The sequence below is a fragment of the Schistocerca piceifrons genome, chromosome 3, assembly GCF_021461385.2.
Source record: "Schistocerca piceifrons isolate TAMUIC-IGC-003096 chromosome 3, iqSchPice1.1, whole genome shotgun sequence".
Taxonomy (NCBI): domain Eukaryota; kingdom Metazoa; phylum Arthropoda; class Insecta; order Orthoptera; family Acrididae; genus Schistocerca; species Schistocerca piceifrons.
In genome coordinates this window covers 931,668,531-931,694,506 of record NC_060140.1, presented here as the reverse complement: position 1 = coordinate 931,694,506, position 25,976 = coordinate 931,668,531, and the positions used below count along the sequence as shown (strand labels likewise).

At 43.3% G+C, this 25,976-nt stretch overlaps 1 protein-coding gene across 1 annotated transcript in view; it reads right to left on the bottom strand.

Moving 5' to 3' along the window:
- The window catches only part of LOC124790032 (serine-enriched protein), a 141,664-nt gene extending 134,926 nt beyond the window's left edge, over positions 1–6,738 (bottom strand). Inside the window, exon 1 of the mRNA XM_047257587.1 lies at positions 6,533–6,738. Within this exon, the coding sequence (XP_047113543.1) occupies positions 6,533–6,738 (206 nt within the window). The remainder of the gene's footprint in view (positions 1–6,532) is intronic.
- Positions 6,739–25,976: the final 19,238 nt, after the last annotated feature.

Here is a 25,976-nt window from a genome sequence, read left to right as displayed (position 1 = left end):
GATTTTAATTCCTATTTCAAAGTTGTCTTTAGTTTCCCATACCGGCTGTTCTATCGGGGATAGATTACAACCCCATCTCAGATACTTCTCAACCATCGCTTCCCTTTCGTGCCCTTCGACTCTTATAACTGCATTCTAGTTTTTGTACAAGCCCCGAGGTCTGCTTCGACAAGTTTTTCTGACCTTTAGGGTCAGATGATAGATGATCCTAACCTCAGTACTTTGAGGTGAGGAACCAACGGAAGCGGCGGGAGAAAAGCGCAGGCAGCTTCCGTACATAAAAGGGGAACAGGTGGGCCTACAAAATTACAGATGAATATCCATAACGTCGCTCTTTTGGAGATTTCTTGAGCACGACCTAATTTCAGATATAGTAAATTTCCTCGGGAGTCGAAAGGTTCTTTCCATAAATCAACATGGCCTCAGAAATCGTCGCCCATGCGAAACTCAATTTGCCGTTTCCTTGCACAATATCTTGTGAGCCACTGATGATGAGCAACAGGCAGATACCACATTCCCAGATTTCGGAAAGTGTTGGACACAGAGCCACACTGCAGACTGTTAATATAGGTCCATGCATACATAACAGACTCTGAGGTATATGAGTGACTCGAAGACTTTTAGATAAGATAACACAGAATGTTGTCCTGGAGGACTGGTGTTCATCAGAGACAAAGGTATCGTCACGATCGCCCCACGAAAGTGTTTTAGGACTGATCTTGTTCTCTATATGCAGGGTCATTCGCAAATGCCTCTGGGGTTTCTGAAAATGACTGTGCAAAGACTACAAGACGCACAGAAAACAGACGCACACCAGTGTACAGAACAACTCTCCAAATTTTAACTTATGTTCAATAAACAGTCTTCGCTCATCAATTTTTCTGAAACACCGGAAGGCTCTATACTGACGGGAAAAACTCGCAACAGCAAGAATAAGTTCTACGATATAAACGAAAGATCGTAGGGTTGTTTCAACGTCTGAAAGATGGTGTCTATTTAGATTTCGTGCCAGTCGCATAGCAATGAGGATGCAATTCAGATTTGCTTCAAATACGCCTAGTAACGGTCTGTGCGTTAGTTACCTTCGAGACCGGAGATGGTAAGTTGGATCAAACGGCTCTGAGCACTATGGGACTCAACGTCTGAGGTCATCAGTCCCCTAGAACTTGGAACTACTTAAACCTAACTAACATAAGGACATCGCACACATCCAAGCCCGAGGCAGGATTCGAACCTGCGACCGTAGCTGTCGCGCGTTTCCAAACGGTATCGCCTAGAACCGCTCGGCCACTTCGGCAGGCGGAGATAGTAAGTTGAGGTTAGTCAAGAATGCTTTTAAGGCGACAAAGACGCTATTATCAACACCTCTCTAAGTTTGAACGAGGCCGTGTAATAGGGCTATGAGAAGTGGGATGTTCCTTCTGCGATACTGGAGAAACACTTGGCAGGAATGTAGCCACTGTACGTGATTGCTGGCAGGGTTGCTCACGAGAATGTACGGTCACAATGAGACCAGTCTCCAGCCGGCCACGTGGCACTACCGAAAGATAAGACCGTCGTGTTCGGCGTATGGCTCTGGCGCATCGTACTGAATTTGCAGCAGCAATGTGAGCAGCAATTGGCAACACTGTGACACAGCGAACTGTTACAAATCGCTTACTTCAAGGGCAGCTATGAAGCAGACGCCCAGTAGCCTGCATCCCACTGACACCAGTCCATCGCCATTTTCGGCTTCAGTGTTGTCAAGCGAGATGCTATTAGAAGGCAGGGTGGAGGTCTGTTGCGTTTTATGATGAAAGATGGTTCTGCCTCGGCTCCAGTGTTCCTCAGAAGGAGGCCAGTCGAGGGCTCACACCAATCTATGTTAGACACACTGGAACTACACCGAGGGTTATGGTCTGCTGTGCGATTTCGTATGAAAGCAGAAGCCCTCTCGTGGTTATTCCACATACCCTGACTGCAAATTTGTACGTCAATCTTGTGATTCGACCTGTTGGGTTTCATTCATAAAAAGCACGCCAGGGAGTGTTTTTCAGCAGGATAACGCTCGATCACATATCGTTGTTGTAACTCAACATGCTCTACGTTAAAATTATGAAGAATGTAGCAACCAGTCGCGGGAACATTGTTGATGCAAATCGATTTCGACTTATATCAGTGATCATCTGTGCATTTTTCTAACCGATACATTCCATAAGTAGAAGTACTGTCCTTGGCAGACTTCATGATAGGAATCTGCCAATGACACCTGCTTATTGCACGTGTCGGTCAGAAAAATGCACCGATGATGACTGATATCAGTCGAAATCGATTTGCATCAAGATAAATAAATTAGTTTCCACTAGTGGTTGCTACATTCTTAATAACTTTATATTCCACGGTAGCTGCACAGAAAGGGAACCTTACGGAGCCCAACATTCAAATACTCTGCTTTGTATCAAAATGTTGCCTTGCCCAGCTCGATCACCAAATCTGTCTCTGATAGAACACGTATGGGACATCTTCGGACGATAACTCCAGCGTTATCCACAACAGCAATAACCGTCCCTGTATTGAGCAACCAAGTCCTGTCAGGCACGGAACTCCATCCCACAAACTGACACACGCACCTTTAAAGCGAAATGCATGCACGTATGGATGTTTGCTTCAACATTATCGTGGTTACACTGGTTTTTAATGTACCAACATTTCTCATTTGCAATGGCTTACCTCTCTCTTACGATAACCTGTGATCTTGCAATTTTAATCACTTAAATGTGTTACCTAGAAAAATGTACTGGCAAAATTTCATTTCCCCGCATTCATTACTTCTTATCATTCTCCGGTCCTGCGATATTTTTCAGTCAGCGTACATATCCCGGCTCATGTACGACCTGCCAGCTAGAGTGAGCAAAAATTTGCGACTGTTTGTTGATGATACTGTAGTGCGCGGTGCAGTGTTGTCTTGAAGTGACTGTAGGAAGATACAGGATAACTTGGACATATTTTGTATTTGGGATTATGGAAAAGTGCAAAATACAGAAGGTGAGTAGGAGAAACAATTCTGTAATGTCGAATGCAATATTAGCGATGTGCTGCTTGACACAGTCAGGTCAAGTAAGTACGATGGTTGTCCAGAAAGTAAGTTCCGATCGGTCGCGAAATGGAAATCACAGAGAAAACCAGAAACAGGTACACCTTCCACATACTTCTCTACATAGTCGCCTCTCCAACTTCGAGTTTTGTCGTAGTGTTGTATCAACTTTCCAATATCCTCGTCATAGAAAACAGCTGTCTGTCCTTTCGGCCAGTTATCTGCACTGGTCTGCAGCTCGTTGACTGTGGAAAAATTTTGTCTTCATAGCCAGCGATTCTTTTAAGCAGAGATGAGACTCAGGAGGAGCCAATTACGGACTGTTTTCTGGGTGATCAAACACTTCTCACTGGACACGCTGTAGGATCGTCTTCATTGCCCCTGCAGTGTGCGTCCGAGAATTGGCACGAAGGAGGAACTGCTCGACAGTTGTGTTATGTGGGCTGCATGACAAAGGCGAAATCTCTAACCAGGCCCTCATACTTGGCGGGAGACGCTATTCCCTGTGCATCTTTAACTGCTCACTGTTCACTCAGAACTGAAATTAGCGACGCGACACGATCGACGGGCACACTAGAGACACTGCCCAACACATCTGTGCAAATCTTTACCTGATTTTTCCCTGTGGTTTCCATTTCGCGACGGATTCGAACTTACTTTCTCGACAACCGTCGTATGTAGACGTAACACCGAAAAACGACATGAAATTGAGTTTACTGGGAGAATTTCTACAAAAGTGTAGCTCATTGTGAAGGAGATCACGTACAAAACGCTTGTGCGACCCATTCTTGAGTACAATTAGTGTTTGGGAGCCCCCGCCAGCCTTCCGAAGTCGAATGAAAGGAAGACGACGAAAAAATTGAGAAACATGCTGATAGGTTTGCGACCAGTATGTTGATCAACATGTAAGTATTACATAAGTATATCTACAACTGAAACTATGTGATCATTCCATTTCATATCATTAGAAACTATCACGCACAGATATTTTCGTGCATAGTCTGATTCCAATTCCAACTGACTGATTTACGGGATTCCAGCTTTCTATGATATGCACAATCCTACGTTTCTGTACGTTGAAATTAAGTTGTCAATTTTGGTCCATATTGAAATCTTATCAAAATCTTCTTGTTCTTCGTAGCCTTCTCCCGCTTGTCTACGGGGTCGACATTGTTCCACGTGTTGTGGCAATGTTTGTGACTGTGGACAGCCGGATGCCCACCTCCTACCCCACCCGCTCCACCACCACCACCCTCTGGGGCAGAACCTGCGTGTCCCATTTGTATGCTTATAGATTAAATCTCATAGTCAAATGTGAGAACGTTTTCTAAATGTTTGCGTTTTGTGTATCTGAGGCGGACGTGGGTACCACCCCTGTATTTGCCTAGTTAGATTATGGGAAACAGGGAAAAACGACATCCAGGCTCATCTTCCCGAATCCCTGAAGTGGGGCGTTAGCGTGCTCTACTATCCGGACGGATACACTGAAAACTTATGAAGATAAGACTGAATATTTTAGCAACTTTCTTCCAACCTGTACTTCAGTATATATAATTGCATCGTCTGCATTATGTCTGCTACTGATGTTGTCTGTGAGGCCATTAAGGCCAGGTTCTCATTCAAAATTGTCGAAAACTCGATTTTTGTTTTATTGCATTTTTGAATGGTATGCGTGTCTAGAAAGTAGGGACGAAAGGTTTTTGAATCCGTGCATTACAAAAGTTTCTACAGCCCACTGTGCGAAGCAGTGTCACGGCCGCCATGGGGCGCTCTCAGCCGGAGACGCGCGGCTCAGGCAGAAAACTTGTCGTGCCGTGACGCACGTCCACAAAATGATTATACGGCAGTATCCATGCAAACAAATTCGACGATACAGCTGACAAAAAACGTGTGCAGGACTTCGAACGTCTTATATTGGTCTGAGCCAGATTGGCTTTTCTCGCCAAGAAGAACGAGAGAATTGCTCTCCGAGAACAATTCGAGTTTCAGTAAGAGTTTCATATACGGTCTTGGAAATGCAGACCAAACGCAAGTAACAAAAGCACTTTTTTTTGTTCAAATGTTGGTCAAAGTTGGTCAGAACATAATTTTTGGTCCGCCGTGTTGCATTAGCCACTTTGAGTTTTGAAAAAAATGATTTCAGATAAGTGTTCAACGACATCAAATACATCTAATAACATGTGGTTTTTATGCAATTGAACCAATAATACATGTAAAGTTTTCCCTTTACTTTAAACAGGTTTTCTCCAGAAACGATTTTTCAAAACTGCGTGCAGCATAAAATAAGAATAGATTAAATTAATTAATTCCTACTTTTGACCCCCGAAAAGTAAACTCTTTTCTTCGGAGCTTATACCTATCATGTATGAAATTTGTTAATATTAACTATTTTTTGTAAAGCCATGAAGAGTGAATCAAACACCCAAAAATCGAATTTAAAATTAGAGTTACCACCATATCGTCAAATTTAAGGTTATTTCATTGTGGTTATTTACAAGCTCCCATGAATTTAATGTAGTATCGGCTAATACTATTCATTTTTAATTGCACACAACTCCTGGGATGCTACAAAAAAATTATTCAAATTGCTCTGAGAACTATGCGACTTAACTTCTGAGGTCATCAGTCGCCTAGAACTTAGAACTAATTAAACCTAACTAACCTAAGGACATCACACACATCAATGCCCGATGCAGGATTCGAAGCCGCGACCGTAGCGGTCGCTCGGCTCCAAACTGTAGGGCCTAGAACCGCACGGCCGGCTGGGATGCTACATCTGCATACTTTAAACTCTCAGACCCTTGATCAAACCATAACCAAGGCACCATTTTCTTTTTTTTTTCTTTTTCGGGTTGAAAATCTAAGATATAAGTTCGAAGTATGATCAATCATAGTCCTCAAACATATCCTTAGTATAAATTTTCACTGTTTCAAAATAATTTCCAAATTTTGCCAAGTTTTTGCTCATTTGAATTAGAACCAGGCCTTAATGTACAACATAAACAGCGAGGATGCCACACACTCTCTGGACCACACCGGAAGTAACTTTGATACCTGTCGATGACTCTCTGTCCAAGATAACATGCTGCGTCCTCCTTACCAAGAAATTCTCAAAAGTTCAAAATGCTCAAATGTGTATGACTTCCTAAGGGACCGAACTGCTTAGGTCATGGGTCCCTAGACTTACACACTACTTAAACTAACTCAAACTAACATATGCTAAGAACAACACACACACACCCATGCCCGAAGGAGGACTCGAACCTCCGGCGGGAGGGACCGCGCAGTCCGTGACATGACGCCTCAAACCGCGCGGCCAAGAAATCCTCAATCCAGTCACAAGTTTCGCCCGATACCGGTACGATCGTACTTTAGCTGTTCCTCTACGACCGCTAGTTACACATGTGCAGCACTCAGCCACCGCCCGCTCAGCTCTGGAGCCACCCCGCCACCACTGACCTGCTCCTGGCGGCGAGCACCGCCTTGACGGCGCAGACAGGCTCCCGCGTGTCGCCCACCAAGAACGTGACGTCGCACAGCTCCGGCATCGACGCCAGGAACTTCATGTCCTCGGCCAGGCCCGACTTGTTCTCGAAGGTGCTCAGGTCCGGCTCGTCGCTGAGCGCCGCCGCCTCCGCCATAGCGCTGCTGCTCGCCTCGGGCATCGAGCCCCCGCTGCAACAGGCAGGACAAGCATACCTAGAGACACCAACCACTGTAGGCGCTGGGGAGCCTCGAGTAGCCACCGATGCTTAGAGATACCAGGGAAGGACGACTCGGCCCAACACCTCACTGTGTCATCGAAGACGTAGGGATGAACTTTCAACGGGGAACAGTAAGACGGTAGATGTTTTTATCTATCCCCTCACAAGTGAGTGACGCGAAACCATGGCTTTTTTTTCTTTATTGTTATTTTGAAACCTGTAGTACAGGCAGGCCTGCAGCAGCATACGACGCCGCTCTTTGGCCGCAGAGATACACAGATATACAAATGAAGACATTTAGAGAAAAAACATGGTGGACATATAAATGGAGACAACACATTTTAAAATACAAGGTGCCGTTCACGGGCGTAGAGTCCAAGATAAAATTGTTTAGACACTTGGACACAGACAGAAACGAAAACTGTCACACGTGAACGTACGTGCACAAAACGAATAACACTGAACCACTTAAGCACAAATCGACGGCACACACAGAACACGAGGCATTGATCTCCGGCGCGTGAATGTTCACTAACCGTGTACGAGTCCAGGGACCTGCCAAGAGAGGAGGAGGGGGAGGGTGGGAGAGGGAGAGGGGAGAGCAGATGCTACGGGCAGGGGAGATAGGGGGAAGGGAGGAAGGTGGAGGCGAAGCCCGGGGGATGAGGGAAGGAGGGAGTGGATTGGGGAAAAGGAAAGAGAAGGGAGGGAGGGTGCCTAAAGGAAAGGACACAGGAAGTGGGGGGGAAGGATCAAAGTTGATAGGAGGTGTAGATGGAGGGGAGGAGGACATCATCAGGGAGGGGGAGCTGGCGGAAGCCACTTTGGGAGAGGGTAAGGAGGGTGGAGAGATGGAGACCGGGTGGAACGTGGGAATACAGGCGCGGCAGCGGTCGGGGGTGGGAGAGGATGGGTGAGACAAGCGGATGAGGAGGATCGAGTTTGCGGGAGGTGTAGAGGATCCGTATCCTTTCAAGGAAGAGGAGGAGGTGGGGGAAGGGGATGAGATCGTACAGGATCCACGTGGGGAAACCATCGCATCTCTTCATTGTATTTATTTGCCCTCTAGCTGACCAGCTACTTAACCAATCAAACTGTTATTTAATACACTCAAATTCCGAAAAATCAGAACACCTCAATCGACTAGAGATAGGACGTTCATATTCACAGGACATATACAAGGTGGTCCACTGCTAATGTCCGGACCAAATATTTCGCGAAATAAGCATCAAACGGAAAAATTATAAAGAACGAAACTCGTCTAGCTTGAAGGGGGAAACCAGATGGCGCTATGGTTGGCCCACTAGATGGCGCTGCCATATGTCAAACGGATATCAACGGCGTTTTTTTAAACAGGAACACCCATTTTTATTACATATTCGTGTAGTACGTAAAGAAATATGAATGTTTTAGTTGGAGCACTTTTTTCGCTTTGCGATAGATGCCGCTGTAAGAGTCACAAACGTATAAGTACGTGGTGTCACGTAACATTCCGCCAGTGCGGACGGTATTTGCTTCGTGATACATTACCCGTGTTAAAATGGACAGTTTACCAATTGCGGAAAAGGTCCATATCGTGTTGATGAATGCCTATTGTGATCAAAATGCCCAGTGGGCGTGTGCTATGTATGCTGCTCGGTTTCCTGGACGACATCATCCAAGAGTCTGGACCGTTCACCGGATAGCGACGTTATTTAAGGAAACAGGAAGTTTTCAGCCACATGTGTAACTCAACCACGAACTGCAACAAATGATGATGCCCAAGTAGGTGTTTTAGCTGCTGTCGCGGCTAATCCGCACATCAGTAGCAGGCAAATTGCGCGAGAATCGGGAATCTCAAAAACGTCAGTGTTGAGAATGCTGCATCAACATCGACTGAACCCGTACCGTATTTCTATGCAGCAGAAATTGCATGGGGACGGCTTTGAACGTCGCGTACAGTTCTGCCACTGGACGCAAGAGAAATTACGGGACGATGACAGACTTTTTGCACGCGTTCTATTTATCGACGAAGCGTCATTCACCAACAGCGGTAACGTAAACCGCCATAATATGCAGTATTGGGCTACGGAAAATCGACGATGGCTGCGACAAGTGGAAATCAGCGACCTTGGCGGGTTAATGTATGGTGCAGCATTATGGGAGGAAGGATAATTGGCCTCATTTTATCAATGGCAATCTAAATGGTGCAATGTATGCTGATTTCTTACATTACGGAAGGCAAACTACTCGCTGTTGAGAGGAATGTCGTTACACGTATTGCCAAATGCATTGAGGTTGACGGACATCATTTTGAGCATTTCTTGCATTAATGTGGTATTTACAGGTAATCACGCTGTAACAGCATGCGTTCTCAGAAATGAAAAGTTGGCAAACGTACATGTATCACATTGGAACAGCCGAAATAAAATGTTCAAACGTACCTACGTTCTGTATTTTAAATTAAAATACCTACCTGTTACCAACTGTTCGTCTAAAATTGTGAGCCATATGCTTGTGACTATTACACCGCCATCTATCAGAAAGTGAAAAAAGTTGCCCAACTGAAACATTTATATTTCTTTACATACTACAAGAACATGAAATAAGAAATGGGAGTTCCTATTTAAAAAAAAAAAAAAAAAAAAAAAAAAAAAAACGCAATTGATATCCGTTTGACCTATGGCAGCGCCATCTAGCGGGTCAACCATAGCGCTATCTGGTTTCCCCCTTCAAGATAGACGAGTTTCGTTCGTTGTAGTTTTTTCGTTTGATGCTTATTTCGTGAGATATTTGGCCCATTCACTGTCAATGGGCCACCCTGTATATTAGTATGTTCTGCAGAAATGATTAGCATTTCAGCCACCTCGGTTCAGGATGTGTCCTGTTGCCAAGCAGACACTGGGTAATGCCATGGGTCCTGATAACTAGGTCCACGCGTGATGGCATCGACGCGTTTGAGGTGCGAATGGGGTCCTGTGGTGTAGTCAGCCATGCTGGATTCACCTGGTTCCAATGTTCATCTGTGATGGTTGGCATTGGGTAACAGCGCTACACCCATCTTTTCACCATATCCCACACATTTTCGATTGGCGACAAGTCTGGTGATCTGGTGGGACAGAACAAAAGGCTGACATCCTGTGACAAAAGAAGGCACGTGTTCGTGCAGCAACATGTGGCCGAGCAGTGTCTTGCTGAAAAATGGCGTCTGGGGTATTACACAGAAATGGTATGGTTAAGGGTCACAGGATGTCATTCACCTAGGCCACACTGGTCAAGTGATCCAGACACTCACCAACTGTGATTTGTGGTTGTACCCAATAGCACCCCGCACCATAAGTCCTTGAGTTGGCGCTGTAGGTTTTGTGTGAATGCAGCCACTGTAATGCCCCTCTCCCATATGCGGCATTTTTCTGCACATTCGTCGAAGGTAGGCAGAGAAGTGGACGACCCGCACGCAACCCATGCCGTAATTAAACTGCGACGGACTGTCACCCCTGATAGTGTACGGTGCGTTACAATGTTCCACTGTTGCGCCAGACACGAGGAGGAAGCAGATCTGTCCTGCAATACCATGCAGATGAGGTGTCGATCTTCTCGGGAGGTGGTCTGGGAGGTGCTACCTCGGCAATCTCGTAGTGTTCTACGGCCTTCCGTGAGCCAATCTCTACACACCCGTTGCACTGCCGGAACACTTCGTCTCACACCAGCAGCATCACATTCTCTCATGTCAGTAATACGCCCTCTTTAAAACTAACAGATTTGTCGGCATCATTCGTGCATACGCTTGCGAGGCATCCTGCACGTCTACTTAAGTCACACTGATCCACTAACTTCGGTTTATAGTGACAACAAGAGCTGCAGGCACACTTTAGCGGGAGTTGGTGGTGTCCCCTGATATCGATGTTGACCTTGAACCCGCTGGCCGACATGATTCAGACGCTATACATTTCTGCAGAATATACTACTGTGCATGTCCTGTGAACGTGAACGTCCTGTCTGTAGTCGTTCAAGGAAATTGGAAATTTTTTATAAGTCCCTATGGGACTAAACTGCTGAGGTCATCGGTCCCTAGGCTTACATACTATTTAAGCTAACTTAAACTAACTTACGCTAAGGACAACACACACACCCATGTCCGATGGAGGACTCGAACCTCCGACGGGGGGGTCGCTCAAGGTGTTCTGGTTTTCTGAACATGACTGTATATTTACAATTACCCTTTTCATATGTTATACTAACAGTCGATTTTCTACATCTCTCATCATTTCTTAATTATGCATGAAGAGTGCCATTTTTCTGCACGATGTCCGTTTTCAATGATATTGCGTTCTCGGTACTCTGTTACGTGTCGCTACACTTGTTGTAAGTGCCAAATCACGGAGAAAATGTTTCAAATACTCATTATCAAACTTAACGAAAAATGTGAGGCCATCCACATGAGTGCGAAAAGGAACTCGTTAAACTTCGGTTACACGATAAATCAGTCTGATCTAAAAGCCGCAAATTCAACTAAATACATTAGTATTACAATTACGAACAACTTAAATTGGAAAGAACACATAGAAAATGTTGTGGGGAAGGCTAACCAAAGACTACGTTTTATTGGCAGGACACTTACAAAATGTAACAGACCTGCTAAGGAGACTGCCTACACTGCGCTTGTCCGTCCTCTTTTAGAATACTGCTGCGCGGTGTGGGATCCGTACCAGATAGGACTGACGGCGTACATCGAAAAAGTTCAAAGAAAGTCAGCACGTTTTGTATTATTGCGAAATATGGGAGAGAGTATCACAGAAATGATACAGGATTTGGGCTCGAAATCATTAAAAGAAAGGCGTTCTTCGTTGCGACTGAATCTTCTCACGAAATTCCAATCACCAGCTTTCTCCTCCGAATGCGAAAATATTTTGTTGACACAGACCTACATAGGGCGGAACGATCACCAAGATAAAATAAGAGAAATCAGAGCTCGTACGGAAAGATATAGGTGTTCATTCTTTCCGCGCGCTATACGAGTTTGGAATAATAGAGAATTGTGATGGTGGTTCGATGAACCCTCTGCCAGGCACTTAAATGTGATTTGCAGAGTATCCATGTAGATGTAGATGTACTAGATACCTTGTGGTCTTTGTGGCAAATTATTCCTGCCTGTGGAGTTCTTTTAAGTACTATGCGTCAAGGTCCTCTCCATTCAGTTAATACACTGCTTCTGTGATAAGCGGGGTGACTCTAAGCTTTAGTTTGAATCAATAAAACACCTTTTTAATGAAAGGAAGGTTTTTCAGATATAGAAAAACGAAAAAAGGTAAGAAAGGCCTTTGTTCTGCTAGATTTATACAAGACTGTTGAGTCAGCTAAAGTTGTTTCTAGTGTCCACATTGTGTGACAGACAGGAAAAGTTCACGTACATTTAGTAAAACAAAGTTTATTTAACAAGAGGGATGACATCTAATGCTGTGCGTTCTACGACAACGCAACAGTTTATCACTTAACAAAGACAGTTACTTCAGAATGAAGTTTTCACTCTGCTGATAAGTGTGCATCGAAATGAAGCCTCATGGCCAAAGTTTAAGTCCTGATGGGACAGTTCGAAGTTATAATATTATACAGTACGAATTAAAGTCCAGAACGACAGTTCAGTTTCAACCAACCAGCATGACAAAACACTGTCTAGTACAGGGTAATAACAAAGATAATACAGCTTACAAGTCCACTGAAACACGACTTTATCGTTGCGGCGGCTCCAATGCGCCTTCCTGACTCGTGGAACGCAACTACATTCACGCCTTGCCCAGGAAGTCCACTCGGAGTGAACCGCTTCCTCTCGTGGTTCGAGCGCCGGCCTAAATACAACCCGGGTGACAGGATACCGTACGCACTACTTTCAGCCACGTAGCCTGAGGAGCAGAATAGCTTCTTAGGGCCAGCGACCGCTGTCGGCGCCTAGGGTGCTGTCTGATGGACGGGCGGACCGTGGGCGAGTTGCATCTGTCTACGGGAACGCTGGCCCCTGTGAGTTATGTGACCGCTTGCCTCGGATGTACTGTTGGTTGCTGCTTGGGTAGGTGCAAGGTCTACTCATAGCGCTATGACCCCATTCTACGTAATACAACTGATTCTTTGATTGTAAAGATGCTTCTAGAACGCTGTTGTCAATGCAGGCGTGTAAGACCGAGTATCTAATCCTCATTCATCTCAAATTTCCACCAAAAATTCTTAGTCTGAAACAGAAGAATGCTAAAATGTCAGGGAAAGACCATGGCAAATGTATACTTCATCTCAGAGACCAGCAACGTTTATCAATTTCAAAACGGAAAGACATGTTGACGATGTTGCCATTTCTTCCTCAACAGAACAAGGAGTTTTACAATGAACTTCTCCAATATCTGATCTCAAGAATGGAGATGTGTAAGAAACAGAAGTCGATGCTAAGAGATTATTTTTCTTGAATTTATGTTTATTACTTTGTTGTAAAAATATTGAAAAGAAATGAGAAATGGCTTTTGTTGACTGCAGTTCTAATAGTTAAAATATTACTGCTGTATTTCTGTGCTTGTATTATCACCAATAACACGAAATTCCTCTTCATTAATGCCACTTGAAAAAAATATTCTTCTTGCCACCTAGAGACAGTCAGTTTACTGGTAGGGCACTTGGAACGTTCTTAATAAATTATTTGTTTTGTAATTCGTCTCATTATTTTTTGCACTGATGCGATAGACAGTATTAGAGCACTTTTCACTTTTCTCGACGCAAAAACTAATGTACAAAAATACATCCTATGTTTTTTTGTTTTCCTGAAAAATGTGAGATTTGGCACCTAGAATGTTTTCTATTTCTGCTCTTAAATTACGCATTCATTTGTCACATTAAAAGTGGTTTCTCGATACATCCCAATATTTCTTCATTAAATATTATGACTCCAAATAACTCCATTAAATCTTCCTAATTCTTCCACTGAGAACGTTAATAAATGGCATTCATACTTCACTCTAGTAATTTTATGGGACTGACGACTAGAAATAAAAATAATCTGGCAAGACTTTAACATAATCGAGCAAGAGATTAAAACGGAACACAAATAACCTATTATAAGATGACTTCAGGAATATGGAAATACGAGTTATGTAGGAATTAAATAGTTAGGAAGTGCAGGAATCTGAAGCTAAATGGCTGCATTTAAAATTTTAAGAACTCGAGAAAGAAATGGTTAGTGGAAGGGCTGTCTCAGTATACAGAAAATTCAAAACGACTTTAGGTGAAATGAAATGGCCGGTAACATTAAGAGAGCAACGGGATTTCCACAATTAAAATATAGAGGAGAGAGCAAATATGTGGACAGAGTACATTGAAGATCACTATGAGGGAGAAGACATTTGTGATGATGTGGTGAAAGAAGAAACAGTAGTCAACAGGGAAGAGTTAGGGGAACCAGTATTAGAGCCAGAAATTTAAAGAGCTTTGTATGACGTAATGGGGAAAGACGGGTAATATGCAATATGTACAAGAACTGAGAGGGAACCATAAGACTAAAAGATTAAGAACTAAGTGTTAAGGTTAAAAAAGTTTCATAGTGGAACACTAATATGCAAATATAGCTCCTTCAGTCGATTTAGATCCGTCAGTGTATCTCGGAATCGCTGTCGGGCACCCTGTCAAAATGTACTGAATGATATCCAGTTCTTCAGTGGTGCAATTCAGGAATGGCCTAGGTATCACTGCCGGCCGGGGTGGCCGAGCGGTTCTAGGCGCTACAGTTTGGAACTGCGCGACCGCTACGGTCGCAGGTTCGAATCCTGGCCCGGGAATGAGGGTGTGTAATGTCCTCAGGTTAGTTAGGTTTAAGTAGTTCTAAGTTCTAGGGTACTGATGACCTCAGAAGTTAAGTCCCATAATGCTCAGAGCCATTTGAAACATTTGGCATCACTGGCGGTACCCGTCTTATGTAAATATAAACAATCCTAACTTCTGCAAATTTCCACACTACACAGTGTACTTTTTATCAGATAGTGCACCTCCTGCAGTACGCCGCGGACACTGTCTCCCGAGCCCTACGCCACACCCTCCACTAACCCAAAGGATCCTTTGAACTCCACATCAGCTACTTTACATCCTGGTGCAACCAATGTTTCCTTCAAATCAAACGATTCAAGACGCCGGTAATAACCATTTGACAAGCCACCTGCAGTTCCTGCTCCTACAATTTCTATCTCGCTATTCCCAACCCCCGTATCCGATTAACTAACACATTAAATAACTCCGACTTACTGTCGACCGTGAATTAATCTGGAAACCACATCTACTGACCATCAGACAAGGAGACCGCAATAGACTGAAATTTCTAAGCGGTAGAATATGGGGATCGCATCGCTCTAACACACTCCAAAACTATAATGCTTTAAGCTTTTCTATGTCCATCCTTCTAGCGGCAGGAGTGCTGACACGTAAGATTTCAGATTATGTGCTTATCCAGTAATGTTGGAAACTGATGTGTTATGCATGAGGTTCATATCAACAGGTATCGCATCAAAAACAGCCTGAAGATGACGCACTGATGCACTGAAACTGGTGGCGACAAAAGAAAAATAAAATCATAAGGACGCCTGTAGGTGTTTTTATTTATTTGTCACTATAATACTTAATGTGACCAATCGTCTCGGACGTCAAAGTCGTTCGGATTTCTGTTCCATGAAAGCTGTGGCACTCCCCCCAAAGAACTATAGCACTCCCCCCAAACCCGAGAAAACCCTCGTCTCTGCCCTGCCTTCCATACCCTACCCTTCTACTTCGATCGTATACGAATCTGCTGATTTCCCTCTCTCCTCCCTCATACTGAACACCTACAGGTTATCTGCGGTTTATGCGAACGTGAACCCACCACACAATTTGTTTCATCTTTATTGTTAACTGTAACACTCTGCGGTGGCTATACCAGCACATCCTCCCCAACCTTACCGCTACACACACTCCACATCCTGCCCCCAGGCAAATTTAATCGCCTCCCCCTTCCTGACCACTAAATTTTCCAAGGCACATACCAGTTATTCCACATTTAACAGCATACTTCTCTCATTCCCCTTTCTTCCCTTCATTTCCGAACGCTTGTTTCAATGTCCTCCTCCCACTCCTGCAAATCACATTTTCTGAAGCACTCCCCTTCACCTTTGTTTAAGTGAAATGCTCCCTTTTTATACAGACTATCGCCTAGTACTATCTAAAATCATTGGGGAAGTGGCAACAAAAACAACCATTCACGTTGATGTGTATAATGTATGACTCTGGCGATATAGCATCTGACTTTCGAAAAACCGTCATCCACCCAGTTCCGAAGATTGAAAGAACCGACAAGGACGACAATTATCGCACTATCGTCTTAACAACTCCAGCATCCACAGTCTGACAATAATGATATACACCAGAAGCGAAAAGAAAATTGACGATGTGTTAGATGATGATCAGTTTGTTTTCAGGAAAGGTAAAGGTACCAGACAGGCAATTCTGAAGTTGCGGCTGATAATGGATGCAAGACTGAAGAAAAATCGAGACACGTTCATGGAATTCGTCGACCTGGAAAAGCGTTAGACAATTTCAAATAGAGCAAGACGTTCCAAATTCTGAGAAAAGTAAGGGTAAGCTATAGGAAAAGATGGGTAATATACCTGTATAAAAGCCAATAGGGAACAAGTTAAGACTGGAAGACCAAAGATGAAGTTCTCGGATTAAAAAGGGTGTAAGCCAGGGATATAGTCTTTCATCCCTACTGTTCAATACATGCGAATACGGAAATAAAAGAAAGGTTCAAGAGCGGCATTAAAATTCAAGTTGAGAAGATGTTAATGTAAGATTCGCTGATGACGTTGATATCCTAAGTGAAACTGAAGAACAATTACAATATCTGCTGAATGGAATGAACACTGTAATGAGTGCAGAATATGGACTAAATTGAAGAAAGACGAAGGTTCAAAAAGTGGCTCTGAGCACTATGGGACTTAACATCTTAGGTCATCAGTCCCCTAGAACTTAGAACTACTTAAACCTAACTAACCTAAGGACATCACACAACACCCAGCCATCACGAGGCAGAGAAAATCCCTGACCCCGCCGGGAATCGAACCCGGGATCCCGGGCGTGGGAAGCGACAACGCTACCGCACGACCACGAGATGCGGGCAAAGACGAAGGTAATGAGAAGTAGGATAAATGAGAACAGTGAGAGACTTATCAATAGAATTGGTGATGACGAAGTAGATGAAATTAAGGAATTCTGATACCTAAGCAGAAAAATAATGCATGATGGACGGGGCAAGAAGGACATAAAAGGCAGACGAGCACTGGTAAAAGGAATATTCCTGCCCAAGAGAAGTCTGCTAGTATCAAACACAGACCATAATTTGAGAAGAAATTCGCGAGAATGTGCGTTGGAGCACAACATTGTACGGTAGTGGAACAAGGAATGTGGGAAAACCGGAGAAAAGAGAATCAAAGCATTTGAGATGTCGTTCCACAGAATAAAGATGAAAATTAGGTGCACTCATAACGAAAAAGAATGAGGGGGTTCTCAGCAGATTCGGCGAGCAAAGGAATATGTGGAAATTACTGAACGACGGCAGGGCATCTGTTAAGACATCATGGAATAACTGCCATGATACTAAAGGGAGCTATAGAGTGTAAAAATTGTAGAGGAGACCAGAAATTGGAATAAACCCTGCAGATGACTGAGGGCGTATGCTGCGAGTGCTACTCTGTGCTTAAGAGTTTGACATAGGTGAGACACTGATGGCGTACGGCATCAAACCAGTCAGAAGACTGATGACTCAAAAAACCTGTCATATAACTGCATATAAAAAAGCACGTATTATTTAAAATTTTCACTGTACCAACGCCTGTTTCAACAATTTTAAAATCAGGTACAGATATTGTGTTTTTAATTCTTTGAAACCATGAGGGCTATTTCTTTTCAGGCTCCTGTCGATCGTGAAATGTAAACCAGGTGAAAATAAAAAAAAGTTGTATTTGTAACATTTAGTTACATCTTCCGGTTACTTCTCTACATAGTAGTCACTCCGAATTAGACATTTGTTGTGGCGTTGTACCAACTTACCAGTAGCCTCATCATACAAGGCAACCGCTTGTGCTTTCCGCCTATGCTCTACGGTAGTCTGCAGCTCGTCGTCTATGCCAAAATAATGTTTCCATAGCCAGCGATTCATGTGAGCAAGGAGATGAAAATCAGATAGCGCCATGTCGGGCTGTATGGTAGGTGCTCAAAACACCAACGAAAACGCTGCAGGACCAACTTTGTCGTACATGTAGTGTGCGGCCGGAAGTTGGCATGAATAAGGAAACGTATGAGAGTTACGTTTTGTGGACTGCGTGAAGTCAGGCGGAACCCCTCAGCGTGAAGAAATAGAATGGCAGCACGCACTTCATACTTATACTTCCTGGGAGACACTTTAGTTCCAGGCATTTTTACATGCTCACTGTGCACTCAGAAGTGAAAATTGAGACGTGATGTGATAGACGAACATACTAGAGACACTGCGCAATACATCAGTGCAAACTCCACCGTCCGAACAGGCGTTGGAAGGCCCAACGTTACCGACCGGCCGCCGTGTCATCTTCTCAGTACAGAGGCGTCACTGGATGCGAGTACGGAGGGGCATGTGCTCAGCACACCGCTCTTCCAGCCGTTGTCAGTTTCTGAGACCGGAGCCGCTACTTCTCGATCAAGTAGCTCCTCAGTTTGCCTGACAAGGGCTGAGTGCACCCCGCTTGCCAACAGCGCTCGGCAGACGGGATGGTGACCCATCCAAGTGGTAGTCCTGCCCGACAGCGCTTAACTTCGGTGATCTGACGGGAACCGGTGTTACCATTGCGGCAAGGTTGTTAACACATCAGTGCAAAGCCTCATCGAATTTTAGCTACCGATCGGAGCTTGAAACAAACAAAATAGCTCTCGTACAAGTACCCCACCAGTACCTACGGTCGGACGAGTTTCGTGTAACATGTAGCACTACACACAAACCTCCCTCCTTAAACAGTCCTTTAGTGAAAACCGCGTCAAACTCCGTACAGTAGTTCCTGGGATTAGCCTTCACATACAAACTAAAAATGGGGGTGCGAGGCTTTAGTTTATGGAGTTTTCAGATATGGATGTGACGCACGACCTAATAAATGTTCTCATTCCACCTCATCCTGGTTGGTGAGAGAATGGAAAAACAGTAGAGACAAAGCGGAGGGTACAATAAGCACAATTACCCGAAAGATAATAGTATCCCATCAAACAATCTTACCAATGGACGAGAGATTGTTGACAAGCTACCAATGACCAATTTTGCTGAGTCTGGAGCACGCTGTGAAGCAGTATGCAGCTAATCTAGAGCCATAAGTAGTTAAACGAATAAATTCATAATTACTTCGTATTTTATCTTAATCAAGGAGATTAGCTTTCGCTCAGTACATCTCGGAGCGTGCGGTATGGGTGAAAGACTAATTATCTATTGTTACATGTGTTGTTGTTGTTGTGGTCTTCAGTCCTGAGACTGGTTTGATGCAGCTCTCCATGTTACTCTATCCTGTGCAAGCTTCTTCATCTCCCAGTACCTACTGCAACCTACATCCTTCTGAATCTGCTTAGTGTATTCATCTCTTGGTCTCCCTCTACGACTTTTACTCTCCACGCTGCCCTCCAATGCTAAATTTGTGATCCCTTGATGCCTCAGAACATGTCCTACCAACTGGTCCCTTCTTCTTGTCAAGTTGTGCCACAAACTCCTCTTCTCCCCGATTCTATTCAATAAATCCTCATTAGTTATATGATCTACCCATCTAATCTTCAGCATTCTTCTGTAGCACCACATTTCAAAAGCTTCTATTCTCTTCCTGTCCAAACTATTTATCGTCCACGTTTCACTTCCATACTTGGCAACACTCCATACAAATACTTTCAGAAACGACTTCCTGACACTTAAATCTATACTCGATGTTAACAAATTTCTCTTCTTCAGAAACGGTTTCCTTGCCATTGCCAGTCTACATTTTATATCCTCTCTACTTTGACCATCATCAGTTATTTTGCTCCCCAAATAGCAAAACTCATTTAGTACTTTAAGTGTCTCATTTCCTAATCTAATTCCCTCAGCACCATCCGACTTAATTCGACTAAGTGCCATTATCTTCGTTTTGCTTTTGTTGATGTTCATCTTATAACCCCCTTCCAAGACGATGTCCATTCCGTTCAATTGCTCTTCCAATTGTTACATGAGTGTATCTAAAGTTCCATGTAGTGTAACATATCTTACAGCCGTCTGTTTCTCCCTCTTCTAAATCAGCCCGTCGCCAATGAAAAGTAAATTTAGTTACTTGCAGTGCTGACAGCTACTGGATCTTGCCTTTTTACTGTGGAGGATAAGGCTGCATCACTGGGGGCTCAGCTTGTTTTGTGAAAGGCGTTCAAACCCAGCGGGACCTGCTACAGCGCCTTAGGAATACAAGTGCTCGTCGACTGTTGTGTCTGAGTAGCTACATTGGACGGATATTCGTCAGTGGCGGTCATACTGTAAGTCGGCCGTTTAGGTTTTTATGTTGGTAACGCCACGTAGCGCTCTGTATGAAAATCGCTGACTGCGCTGTGTGCAGTCTGCGGCTGGTTGGACTCATTGTTGCAATATTCACTAGTGTAGTGTTGGGCAGTTGGATGTGAACAGCACGTAGCGTTGGGCAGTTGGAGGTGAACCGCCAGCAGTGGTGGATGTGGGGAGAGAGATGGCAGCAGAGTTTTGAGATATATGAGCGGACGACCTGGACGTGTGTCCGCCAGAAAAAGGCAATTTGTAAAGGTGGAAGTCATGAATTTTTATATATATATATATATATATATATATATATATATATATATATATATATATGATGACTTTTGAACACTATTAAGGTAAATATATTGTTTGTTCTCTATCAAAATCTTTCATTTGCTAACTATGCCTCAGTAGTTAGTGCCTTCAGTAGTTAGAATCTTTTATTTAGCTTGCAGTATTGGCGCTCGTATTGCAGTAGTTCGAGTAACGAACATTTTTTTTGAGGTAAGTGATTCGTGAAAGGTATAGGTTATTGTTAGTCAGGGCCATTCTTTTGTAGGCATTATTGAAAGTCAGATTGCGTTGCGGTAAAATATTGTGTGTCAGTTCAGTGTTGATCAGAATAAGTAAAAAGAAAACTCTTTGAGTCAGTTGAGATTTACTCAGCTGCTTCTGTATCAAATAACGTAGAAGTTTATCAGCACAGACATTCATAATTTTTCTGAGGAGACGTTTCAATACTATTTGTCAGTCTGCGGCGACTTACATCGCAGGCGTGTGCACCGCGCTTTGCCAGTAACACAAGTCGTCGAATGTCTGGACTCAGTCATGAAGACCATCAGTAAGCTAAGACGTATACAGAGGATGCTAACAAATGAGGCAGGTAGGTCTCATCAGACCTATAATAAAAAAATAAAACATTTTTTAACTTCCCATTTCCCTTCTGGTACATCCTCTAAGAGATCAGCGTTTACTGGTCGAAAGCAAACCGATTTTCCACAAGTGGTCGAAGCCTTTACTGGCAGATCGTATTTCTCACTTTTCTTCATTTCGCACTTCACTCTTTCCCGCTTCCGACGATTTGTCAGTTTTCACCTGTTCGTTTATACAGTGTAGACACTGTGTGTGTCTAAGGTTACAGGAACTCGTCAGGAGAAGATTGCAGCAGTACATACCCACAGGTTGTGCACTGAACGTGAATCTTATAACATTCTTTCGGACTTTTGAGAAAGATCTAATCATTAACGTGAGGTACTTGGGAATATCATTCCGCCAGATCGCAGACACTGTTGGCTGTGGTGTCATGGATGCAGAACGAGTGATGACGGGATGTACGCAGGACAACAGCGTGGCAAGAATGGTGGGAGATGGTCCTTCCAAAAGGGCTGCACCACGAGAGGGTCGTAGGACTGACATGTTACGACGAACAGACAGATGACAACAAATAAGATCCGAGCAGAGATTACAAAATGATTCAAATGGCTCTAAGCACTATGGGACTTAACATCTGAGGTCATCATCCCCTAGACTTAGAAGTATTTAAACCTAACTGACCTAAGGACATGACACACTTCCATACCCGAGGCAGTATTCGAACCTGCGACCGTAGCAGCCGCGTGGTTCCGGACTGAAATGCCTAGAACCGCTCGGCCACCACGGCCGGTACAGATTACAAAGTTGCCAGGTCCGGCTGGAACCCCAGTTGAGTTTTACAAAAGCTACTCTATGGCACTGGCCCCTTACCTAGCCTGCATTTATTGTGAACTCTCGCCCAGCACGAATTCCCAAGCTTTTCCAAAAACGCGCAGGTGACTCGAGTATATAAGATGGGTAAAAGAACGCATCCTCGGTATTACAGACTAAGATCTCTAATTTCGGTTTGCTGCAGAATCTTTGAACGTATTCTCAGCTCGAGTATAATAAACTTTCTTGAGACTGAGAAGCTTATCTCCACGAATCAGCATGGTTTCTTGCCAAACTTAGCTTGCCGTTTTCTTGCATGATATACTGCGAACTATGAATGATGACAGCAGACAGAATACGTATTTCTAGATTTTCGGAAAGTTTTTGACACAGTGCCCCATTACAGGCTGTTAACGAAGGGGCGAGCGTATGGAACAGGTTCACAAATATGCGAGATGCTCGAAGACTTCTTAAGGGGCTCCGGAACGCCCTATACTTGCAATGTTAAAATAACGCTTATAAATTACATCTTTCCTCACAAAGTATTTGAGGTAGGAAGTTGAACTTTTTACAGATTATTTATTGGAATATGGGCTACAACTTAACACAGGGATTTTACAAAATTTTAGTTCAGTTATTAAAGATGATTTTTTTCAATTGTAATGAAAATTCACAACATTTTTTTGCAATTTTTTATTTATATATTCAAAAATATAGTTTTTTGGAAAAAGGCTGTGTTAAATTATGCAGAAGGTACTGTGTAACATTTACTGAAAGTTTGAAACAAATATGTTTGGAAGATCCTTAGAAAACAGGTAATTAGTATGAGAAAATAAAAGTTTTGGGAATCGAGCGACAAAGATTGGATTAACTTTTTAGTGCATTCCAGGTCCATAGGATGGATTATCTTCATCCTCTGCAAACTCCTCCTCCAGCTTCCTCTTGTTCCTCCTCCTGTTTACTCTTGCTTGTATTTCTAGACTCTTTACAGGCCTGTCTGCAGCCCGAAGGCGTTCCTTGTCTAAAGCAAGCATCGCTCGTTGTTGTGTTCGTAGATTTTGCTACCATTTTCTTCAGTTGCAGTTACTGCAACACTGTTCCAAAAGGTGGTCATGTATGAACACTTATCACATTTCAGTTGTATTTCACTAGCAAGTCCTACGTGCTTTATTATGGAGAGTTCCAGACCAACTTCACTACAATGAATACATCTTACACAGTTTGAAAAAATTCCTTTGAGAACCGACATATCAAATATTTCATTTACATCCGATTCGCCCATAAAACATTCATAGTTTTCACTCATTGAACCAAGCTTCTTCTGTGAAGTATTTTCTTTCCCACTTTGACTGCTATGGGCAGGTGTACTTGAGAGGTTAGGTTCACTCACTTGGTTATCGTCTTTATTGTTTACAGTAATAACACATACCTTTGGCTTTCCAACATTTCTCCTTTTCTTAAAAGCCTTCAGAGGATTTCTAATAACTTTACTTTTACTCATTATTATACTTCAACAAAACAGAGACTCAAGAAACAGAATTAATTACGAATATTTTCGAGATAACGACAGAGTAAATAAACATGAAACAATCGACAATCACACCAGCGATATATATTGAACCATCAGAGGTTAGCCACAACACATACTTTATCTCACATCACTAAAATGTACCTGATGAACACGGACGTTAATAATAACACCATTTGACAGCAGTTTAACAGCGCCACAGTGGGTCACGCCCATGTAGAACACATTTCAAAAAAAAATTTAAAAATAGTTGTAGTCTTCGGAATTGAATAAATTATATATCTGTTAAATGGTAATAGTCTGCAGATTCAGAAAAAGCAAAAAAGTAAAAATTGAACTTTTCATGATTTTGAGCCTTTCCGGAGCCCCTTAAGTAATGGAACCCAGTATGTTGTCCTCGACGTCGAGACAAGTGTTCCGTCAGGGGTGTTACAGAGTAGTGCGATAGGACCGCTGCTGTTCTCTGTATACATAAATGATTTTTTTTTTTTAGGGAGGCCTGTGGAAGGGTAGGCAGCAATCTGCGGTTGTTTGCTGATGATGCTACAGTGTACGGTAAGTTGTCGAAGTTGAATGACTACAGGAAGACACAAGACAACTTCGACAAAATTTCCAGTTGGTCTGCAGCTGGCTCTAAGTGTGGAAAACGTGAGTTAATGCGGATGAGTAAGAGAAACAAACCTGTAACGTTCGGATATTACTACTGTCCTACTTTACAGTCAAGTCGTTTAAGCATTTGGGCGTGGCGTTCCATACAGATATGAAATGGAACGAGCATCTGAGAACTGAGGTAGGGACGGCGAAAGGTCAACTTCGGTTTATTGGGAGAATTTTAGGAAAGGGTAGTTCACCTGTAAAGGAGACCGTACATATATTGCTGAGTACTGCTCGAGTGTTTTGGATCCGTACCAGGACGGTTTAGGAAAACACCGAAGCAGTTCAGAGGTGGGCTGCTAGATTTGTTACCGGTAGGTTCGAACAACACGTGTCACGGAGATGCTTCGGGAACACAAACGGGAATCCCGGGAGGGAAGGCGGCATTTTTTTCAAGGAACAATACTGAGAAATTAGAGAACCGGCATCTCAAACCGACTGCCAAACGATTCTAATGCCGCCAACATACATTGCCCTTAAGGAGCACGAAGGTATGATACGAGAAATTAGAGGTCATACGAGACCATACAGACAGTCATTTTTCCCACGCTCTATTTGCGAAGGGAACAGGAAAGCAAATTACTAGTGGTAGTACGGGGTACACTCCGTCAGGCACCGTACAATGGGTTGCGGAATATCTGTGTAAATGTAAATGTAGAAATGTCCGAAACATATCGGTGAATCGTGAATTAATATCTAAAGCTGCCAGGTGTCGTCTACCGCTGTTATTATACCACAGACTATAGAGATTTTCACGATGTAGAGACAGTCCACTGGGACACTGAGTGCAATCTGTAACGTTCAGCGAAGAGTTTCGCTTTGTCTGTTGCGGTCAAAAAATGGTTCAAATGGCTCTGAGCACTATGGGACTTAACATCTTTGGTCATCAGTCCCCTACAACTTAGAACTACTTAAACCTAACTAACCTAAGCACACCAAACACATCCATGCCCGAGGCAGGATTCGAACCTGCGACCGTAGCGGTCACGCGGTTCCAGACTGAAGCGCCTAGAACCGTACGGCCACACCGGCCGGCTGTTGCGGTCACACCGACGTTAACTTGTCCGTATACGACCCGCTGAAAGATTGTATGAAGCAGCGATTCTCGACTCACAGATCTCTCCACTCTTAGAATCGTGTATTGTGGTCAAATATGATATTACAGTAGGACTGATTATTTCCTAATTGTTGAAGCGGGGCTGAATGATCACTCTTCACCACCAGGGTAGCAAATGGCATATACCAGCTGGATAATTAAAGAACGATACTACAGTCTCCACCGCAAACGACTTCAGGGGTGTAGAGACGAAATAGCTGTCTCAGGTGAACGCAACAAATTATTCCTAAGACACGCTTTTGTCCAATGAAAACTTCTATTCTTAAACACACACCAATCCAAATGATACTTTCATATGTATTTACTGAATGAAAATAAGCGAAGTACGCTGACTTGCTGTTTTGTTTCTCTCTATGAGACGAAGTGTAAAAGTAGCTGAACTGAGTCGTATGTCAATTTTTCCTCTTTCAACTCTAATCAATATGCACAAACAAACGTTTTGAAATCCATATCATACTTGAGAACTCTCGCACGTGATCTAAATTTATCAATGTGTTGTATCCTGAGAAATGCGGATTTCAATATGCTTTCTTTTATTGTAAGAGAGAACATTTGGTGACAGTCAATAATTCTCTCAGGCACATTACTTTCTGTTGTTATAAACAAATTTGAAATGAATAAAGTACTTATGTCACCTACAAATATTATTAATTCTTCTTGAT